The 9,199-nt window shown below is 42.0% G+C and overlaps 1 protein-coding gene across 1 annotated transcript in view; it reads left to right on the forward strand.

Moving 5' to 3' along the window:
- Positions 1-883: 883 nt before the first annotated feature.
- The window catches only part of LOC104952007 (glutaminase kidney isoform, mitochondrial), a 19,498-nt gene continuing 11,182 nt past the window's right edge, over positions 884-9,199 (forward strand). The window contains exons 1-3 of the mRNA XM_010778765.1: positions 884-1,282; positions 6,992-7,088; positions 7,320-7,438. Coding sequence (XP_010777067.1) covers positions 1,032-1,282; positions 6,992-7,088; positions 7,320-7,438 — 467 coding nt within the window. The 5' untranslated portion in view covers positions 884-1,031. The remainder of the gene's footprint in view (positions 1,283-6,991; positions 7,089-7,319; positions 7,439-9,199) is intronic.

Consider the following 9,199-nt stretch of genomic DNA (forward strand, 5'->3'; position numbering starts at 1 on the left):
CACATGGTTGAGAAAAAACAAAGCTACATGCATCTACAGTAACAGGAAAAGGGGAAGCTTTATTAATGTAACACTTCCTGTTATTTTAGGGGCCTGAGACTATTTTGGTAATCTATAATTGGTTCATCAATCTTTTCCAGTTGCTAATCTAAAAATATATCCAACCAGGAGATGGTGCTACAACTATTTTACTACAAATATGTGCAATACCAAAATAACTCACATGGTGTCAGACCAAGACCAGACATTTGAATGAACTAAAATGTATGATATTATGTGTGCTACTCAGCGGTTATTTATACTGACTTTAAATCACCTTATTTCACTAAAATATTTACATTTAGACAGCAGGATATTGAGGAAATCATCATAAGTCAATAATAAGGTTGCTGATTAAGGGGCACACACTGTACCATAAGCCACTTTTATATATATATATATATTTATATAGCCTATATATATATAACTGTTAAAGAAGAACGTACAATAAAGATAAGAATAAGATACTGCACACTTTATTTTCTAAAATCTTATGTTATTCAACTTTAAGGGATATTTTATTGCAATGGTCTACACATATTAGTGTTTCTCGTAAGGTTTCCTCTCTAATCTAACATAGGATTGCTTTGGTTACTATATCTTACTTTAACTGTTATAGATAGAAAGAATTATACTTTATAGAAGTATTGTATACAGTTATAACATTATAAACTTACGTTTTTAATATGTATATATGTTCACAAATTGTTGGATATAATTAAAATACAGTAAAAACCGAAACAGTAAAGGAGACTTCTGATGATTGACAGCTCTCTTGGCCAATCAGGTGCAGCTTTGTGTTTTAATGCTCCAATCAAAACGCCCGTTACGTGAACGGTAGGTTGGTTACTATTGTTGAGTCACAGGGAAAACCGTTACTCGGCCGTTAAAGCCGACACTATCGTTAGGAACTGCGCCTCCTGTCCTCCAGACATTTTCTATCGGTGTTACAGTAATTATATCCTCCAGATATTCTTCTCGACGGGATTGAAATGTTACATTTTCGGTCAACGGTAGTTCTCAAGGAGTTATTTCAAACCCAGCTGAAGCGTCCGTTGCCAGGTAGAGCCGGTGTTAAAGCGACACCTGCAGCCTGCTTCAGCACCGGCCGTCTGGATGGGAGACTGCCGGGCAGAGTGAGAGCGTTAGCCCCGCAGAGCTTTACCAGAAGGCACGCCGTGAGAAGCTTTTGCTCCAAGGGGGACAGCCACAATGAAGCCTCCAAGGATTCTTCGGCGGAGAAGTGAGTAACGTTTAAAACCAGCCGGTCTATGGACAGATGTTAGCCACTAGCTCCACTATAGGCCAAACTTAAAAGAAAAACAGGCAATTTAATGGAGCGATGGTAGCGTGTGTTGCAAACCCCCAGGAAGTACCGGAAAGTGAAGCAGATTTTTATGAATGGTCGTAGTGGACAAACGTTGGTACTTCTGCTTCCGTTACGTCTTTGTGGCCCTAAAATAGTTACTCCCAATTGAAAGGCCCCGGATGATCCGGGTACTTTCTGACTCTAAAGTCGCTCCATTTTGGGCTTCATGCGCCTCGTAGGAATGAACAGTGGCTCCGACGCTGTATCCAATATATCCATGGTGGTATGACACCTGGGGACAATCCTTAAAGTTCATATTTTATTGAATTAAGTCCATGTTAACATAACGAATATATGCCGAATTAAAGAACGACTGCTAACATGTCATTATTAATACGATGTTTTAATTTCTGCCCTATATTTTATGTTTACAAAGCCCTTTTTTTAATTAGCAGTTATTTACATCGTAGTTCGGCAAGCGCATCACGCAGAGGCTAGCTGTTCAATAGCTAGCCTAGATGCTGTTCTGCTGGAATAACAAACTAGCCGGCTTAGCTAAGGCTACAGTGCCAGCTAGCTGGATTTAAGGATAGTAATGGAGGGGAAAGACAGCCAGAAGGGACTGGGGATACCAGGCTCACCTACACAGGCTCTCTGTACGCAATCACCAGTGAACAGCTCCCTGCGTACAGGGACGTGATTGCTATGTAGCAGCAAGCAAGACACATTATCGGACACAGTTGCTAGATTGTATCATTAAAATATTATTCAAAACCATATGTTATCGTGTGCGTGTAGGAGAAAGGCATACGAGTAAACGTTTCTACGGTAACAATGTCAAGTGGAAGCAGGTGGTGTGCAGTGCAGCCATCCAGAAATCGTGACCAGAAGCTGCAGCTTTCATCTCCAGCGTGTTAAACTTACTGAGGCATTAACCTGCCACCAGCTTCTCATGCCTAGGATCATGACAACATAACTACAACAAATATGATAAATATATCATTTGAACTGCATGCACCATGCAGACAGACCAAGGCCCAATTCAATGTCTGATGAAGGTCAGTCATCATTGAAACCAGGAAGGCAACCCCCATTTATTTGTAATTATAGATGTATTGCTCATATGTAATTAAATCCATAATATCCCACACATGGCACTAAAGTCAGTTCTTATTTTGATCCCACTGCTATTACAGCATCCTGCTTCTATTATATCATGCCTTCAATCTAGGGCCCTGCATTCAAAATTGTAGTTATTACTGTGTTCCACAATATTATAATACATGCAGTCTCCTGGTTTCTTTTACATAAATGCATAATCAAGTAGCTAATATGCACCAGCTAATATTCTGCCAACAGACCATTCTGAATGAATTAAATGAGTATCACAGCGTCAGTATCAGTGATTATTTGCAGTGTTGTGAGTCGAGCTGATAAGGCTGTAATTGACTGACAGAGGTGTTGGTTCAACAGGGAAATGAGTGAGTGCAGATGGAGAAGAGGAGAGTCCTCGTGGTGATAGGCCGGGGGCTGTACGTTAAAAGCTTTTAATGACCGAAAAGCACCATATCAACACTAACACTTCCACTCAACAGCCACTGACATCAATTAAGACAAGGATCCACTTCGTAATAGTTTATACTATATGACTAAAATAAGCATTAAAATGGAATACAAAATCTGCAACAACATAGTGATAATTTGATCCTGTCCAAGTCGTTGACACATAGTAATATGCAAGTACTTTAAATGCCTGTATGCAAGACAAGAAAAGCAGCAAATCCTCACATTCAAACAACTGTAACCAAATGATATATATATGTGTTAGTGGTACTGTATATTATTATTAACAGCTGAGTCGTGCCAGTTGTCTTTATGAGATGTTTGTGTCTCTCAGATGTGTCACTTTCCCCCATGTTGCTCTAAAAATGAAGTTATTCCTGCTTTTAGCGTTCAAAGCAGCTGTGCCACCAGCCTGTATCTACCCTTCAGACATTTTCCTTGGTGATAAAATGCCTCATTGCTCCTGCAGCCTGGATGTCCCATTTGTTTCCATTCACGGACCATTTGCTTAAGCTGTCAGTAAGGTTGTCGGCCACATCTCTTTTCCCCTGGAGGATCATAGCAGTTTCAGTGACGCTGTTAAACATCCACAGCACAGATTAGTGTTTGAAAAATCATGTGGATTTTGGTTGGTGATCAAGGGACAACAAATAAACTACTGTAATGTCAAATATATTTGATCTTGAGTCAAAAGATTATTACTTGTGCGTGCACGTTTTTCTTGTTCTTGTAGGAACTCTCAGGGGCTCTGTACTAATCTACTAATTAAAAAAAGTAGTCTACAGATAATCCAAGGTCCTTATATATAGAATAACTCTTTAAATATAATATCCAAGGCGTTGCGTTTGAGGCCTTCCAGACGGCTTGCAGCTCTGACTCCAGTCTGTGATTACGAGGGTCCTCCGGAGGCTGTGCTCTGGTTAATAAGGGGTTAAAAATGTTTGTAATGCAGGGGGAGATTATCCCGCCTACGTCGCTTTTCCGCGCTTTTTTGCACCAAAGCCTGGATGCTGGCGTGCTGCCCGGGAGTTGTCGGGGCCTGCAGGAGCAGATGAGTCACGGATGGATTTGTGCAGCGCCGCCTCTCAACAACTCCCTCTTTAATGTCTGCCTCCACAGCAATTTATTATGACATCTGTGAGCGAGCACTCGGGTCAAACACACTCAGCACAAACTACAGACACAGGACTGACTGTGTGTGGCTGGTGGTGATATTTATTTAACTACATTAAAACTCCTAACTTCATTGGATAATAGACACCGTGCCCAACGTCTCAAAATAACATCAGAACAATTGATCTGTCTGCTGGGTTTCATGGTAATCATACACTAACAAATATTGATTCCCACCCCTGCATCTCTGCATTTAATGACATTTGATGCAGACGAGTTCCTCGGTTGTGGAGACAGTGTAGCGTTTCAGAGCAGCAGCAGCAATCTCATGCCACCTTTCTGTATGAGCTGTGTGTGTTGTACCACAGCTGACATTTAGAAACACACGGCGCTAATGAGAGCGGCTGGATTAATGAGACGATGCTGCAGGATCCAGATGTTCCAACCTCTGACCCCTGGAGGGGGGGGTGATACTCCCTCACAGGCCTCATTAACTTAACAAGAATGTTACTTCAACACTGTTTCATGTCATGTGTGTTTAAAATGTACTATACCGGGATAGTTTGGATGTTTTGAAGTGTGTTTGTCGGACGTACTTTTTCCTAATCTATGTATTTCTGCAGTGGATTTAAAGAAACAGACAGAAGCTAAGCAATGCACATCTATCTACAAATTTACTGCAGTAATACATTACAAATATAAGTACAACATACAACCCTACTTTAAAACAACTAAGCGTACCCTTTAACATCCCCAGTATGCAAAGTGCTTATTCTGATTGATCTATTCATGTTATTTTGATATGCCATATTCACAACTCCATTACTTACCTAGTGTAATGGTCTGCTGCTGATAATGTGTTCATACTGTGGTCTAATGTGGTTTCCACTGTAACTAATTCAGTATTATTCCCTCTGTTCACTCTCTCCCTGTTGTTGATCTGCTTGCTTTGCATTTGTAAGTATGTTTCTATTTTTTATTTTAGTTTTTAGTTGTGGTTTTTTTCTGTTTCCCAGTAGATGTAGAGGTTTTCTGCGGAAAGCCAAATAACTGTGTTCACTTTGAAATGACCTCACTTCCTCCCAGCGGCTGCGCTTGTATTCCCTCCCCTCTACCTCACCTCCGTCCCTCCCTAAAACACACACACACACTCTCTGGTGTGTATTCCTTCCTCACCAGCAGCCTTTATTAAGGAGGATGGAACTAGCTATGAAAAAGTTTCAGCGTTTTTAGGGACGGAACAACATGCTTATGCGAAGTGCATGAGAATAACTCAGTGAACATGCAGCGTTCCACACCCAAGTCGGGAATTCAGATATCCTACTCTTCTCAGAACTTTAAAAAGTTGTAATCGTCCACAATTAATGACACCAAAAAAACACATCCAGGTGCAGAGTCATATAAATTCAAACGTTCTGAATCCATATTCGTTTCCTCCCTGTACATCTGGAGCATGCATTGGCTGCAATTACAATTTTCACACTGGGAATTTCTGACTCTCCGACTTTCTGAGTGGAATTGTTAATAACAGGGCATCTTGCTCCAGGTTTGAATCTGTATTATTCTGCAGCAGCAGGGCCAGGAAATAGTTTGACTCAGATTGTGTTGAAGTGGGTTTAAAACATATTCATTGAACTGATCCTGCTTATTAGTTTGGTTTTGTATCTGTTTTTTTTATGGCATTTGTTGTTGACAAAAATGTAGAACAAGCTGCAATCAGCTGACTGATGATGACCAAATGTTTGTCCAATGCTGTTTTATCAGAATCCCTTTACCTTGGTACATCCTCTCCTAGCACACAGGCCAGTGTCCCATAATGCATTGCAGGTCAGGGTGCGCTTGGGCATTCAGAGCTTTGCACAAATCCGTTCTGGAGTGAAAATGAATCACAGCAGAGAGCCTGCTGTGAGCCTGCTGCCTCCTGACATGCTACTAACTTTCTCCCAGAGACGACTCGGTGTGGAAGTGCTGCTCAGAATACCAGCCAGACCATAATACTACAAGATGAAACATTTACTGTTAAGATCATGTATTGGTCTCCATCGGGAACAAAAGATATTAAAGCAGCAAATCAGAGGACTGCAGCAGCACAAAGAACTGAGATAAGACACATTTAGTGATTCAACATATGTACCAGCTGTTCTGCACGCTGTGGTACAGAAACCTTAATATATCATTATATTATAAATGCAAATCAGTGCCTGGCTCGTAAGCATGTCAGGAAATGTTTTAAGACTGAAGCCTTCAGAAGTTTGCCATATAAATACAAAATGTTTCTTAAGCCAAGATAGCACAAGTATCAAATTGTTCAGACTGTATTACCCAGCCCCAGTGTAGTGTGTGAACTGGAAGTCCTTGCCGTGACTTTGTGATGTCATAGTTTGGGGCTTTATTTGAGTCTGCACTGTGGTTCAGTTTGAGGCTGGGGGGTCGTTTCTCCTTCTGCTCCCATCACCTCGTCACCACAATTCACACATTATTATTGTTCTTGGCTGAATTACTGACACTGCGACCCACACACACACACACACACACACACACACACACACACACACACACACACACACACACACACACACACACACACACACACACACACAGCATAGATGTCTGTAGGGCGGCCTCCTTCTCAGACGGTGTTATCGGTCCTTCTGTGCTGCTGCCCACTCTCCCTTTTTGAACATTTTCCTGGCTGGTATTCTAGCAAAATACACAATTAACCGTTTCCATTCCAGTGGCCTTATGGCAGCATATTAACCTGTGGAAAAGCACGTGTGTACGTCTTTTCCACAGGTTATAATACTGAAGTAAGGCCATGTTTTCCAGCAGTATTACTCTGCTTCTCCTTGCAGTCAAAAAGCTTTTTCTTCTCCTCGCTCCGCTGCAGCTCCCCCTCCATGTTTCCACCACATATTCCCTCCGAGTTGTTTTTTCACTTTTCTGTTTGTATTTTCTTCTGTCCCGCAGGAGAAGGAAGGCAGGCATCCTGCCTAGTCTGGAGGACCTGCTCTTCTACACCATCGCAGAGGGCCAGGAGAAAATCCCAGCGCACAAATTCACCACAGTGAGTCCTCAGAGCGGGAATGATCACGTGGGATCTCTGTTTAAATATCAGCTCAGACTTATAGCTCGTAGATAAACGTGATTCCTCCTTGTCTCCTTGATTTATGAGCAGGGTAACTCCTCTTGTTAGCTCTTCAGGAGTCTCTCTTCACGGCTTGTAGACTTATTGATTTGGTGTCTGGGGTCTTAATCATGATGTCCCCCCCACCCTCACACCTCCCTCTCTCTGCAGGCTCTTAAAGCCACAGGGCTACGCACAGGAGACCCCCGGCTGAAAGAGTGCATGGAGATGCTGAAACAGACCGTGAAGACGACCTCTGATGGAGCTCTCGACCGACACCTCTTCAAAAAGTAGGATTTTAAACTATTTTTTAAAATACAATGCTTTGCAATAAAGCCTTGGAAACTGCAGCCTGTTTTATTTGCACACCATTTCTTTGTATTTTCTACAAATGTAAGTCCTAAAGAATTGAAAAACTGCCACACTGGTTAATAAAAGCATTTTACAAATTGTAAATTATAAAAATGCGTAATAATACATTTAATTTATATAGCGCTTCTCATCTGCCAAGACAAATCTCGAAGCGCTTCACAGCAAAGGACACTGATACAATTTGAAAGATTAAAAAGAAAAAAAAACAAATTAAATTAAAGTCGGAGATAGCGATAAAAAATGGCAATACTCCAGGTGTACCATGCTCAAAGTTTATTTGATGTTTCAGTAAATAAATAGATAAATTACAGGTGTTGGTGAAATGTTATAAAGGCTCACAAATCTAAATCTAAAGTGAGTTAAAGCTGCTGTCTCTCTCAGTTACATCCTGCTCGCTGTCCCACCTTTTTATTATCAGCATCAATGTTTCATCAGTCCATCACAAGGACTGTTGATGCTGGTCGGAGTGCTGCTCTCTCTCTCTCTCTCTCTCTCTCTCTCTCTCTCTCTCCTGCAGCAGAACAGGGTCACGGCATTAATTACTCATCACTCCTCCGTTTGCACGTCATCAGCATCTTCAGGAGGTTTTGGTCCAGCTGCATTCAGAGCAGGACTACTGGGGGGGAAACCTAGCACATGTTATTGATTTAGCTTTAATAAAGCATTGGAATATCTTCAGAATGTGACCTAACATTCCAGATAACAAGGCTGTGTAGGAAGCGACACGATGTAGAATCGTGATAAGATTGTTAATTAAAAAAAAAGCACAAATCCTCTAAACGTGTGGTAATAGCTTTCTGCTAAAGATACGACCTTAGGACAGAGCTGATAGAAGAGAGTTGATTCGTTGTACAGGCGTGGCTGAATGATGCTAACGGCTTTCAGAATGACCTTCACTAACCTTCATTAAAGGTCAAATCAATTATACTGTGCACGTGCTGTAAAATAATTACAAAGCAGCAGCATGGCTCGTCTCTATGTTGGTATTATACGCAGCGTTTACACATCTAGGTTCGTGGTTTTATACTTGAACAAGTAGCAGCAGGTTTGTACAGTAAACAAAGGACCTTTGAGAAGGAAATACAGGTTGAAGAATAAAATAACTGGGAGCATGGCGGCTGATCCCAGAGGAACTGGGTGACAGCTTGGGTAAGAGTCCGGGCATATGAGAGTTCACAGGGAGCTGAGTCCTGGCTGCTGCTGCTGCTGCTGCTGCTGCTGCTGCTGCTGCTGCTGCTGCTGCTGCTGCTGCTGCTGAGCTCTGCCTGCTGCTGCGGGTAGAAAAGCCATGTGCATCACCCTGGATCTCTGCATGCGTGTGTGCCTGTGAGTCTGAGGCCCTAACAGCAGCAACCCTGCTGTTTTTACCTTCTTGTCCATTTCGTGAGTCAAATGTTAACGAAATGGACAGACTTCCGTCCACATCAGCGGCTGTCGGATTAAAACAGTTTAATGCACTTTTAACACTCATGTACCCAGGATTCCTGCTCCTTTCCTGGGTTACAAAGTGAGGTGACGCAGCCTGTCCTCTGGGTGCGCTCTGTGGGGGGGCTCGCAGCCTGCGTCTCCGGGGTGCTGCAGAGTCATTTTCAGGCTCCTCTCCACAGTTGTCCCCCTAAAAATGATTTTTAATCATTATTTTTGCATTTAAATGATTTAATTTATCATTAATATGGTTC

This window comes from Notothenia coriiceps, unplaced genomic scaffold (assembly GCF_000735185.1).
Source record: "Notothenia coriiceps isolate Sejong01 unplaced genomic scaffold, NC01 NC01_scaffold00019360, whole genome shotgun sequence".
NCBI classification, from domain to species: Eukaryota; Metazoa; Chordata; class Actinopteri; order Perciformes; family Nototheniidae; genus Notothenia; species Notothenia coriiceps.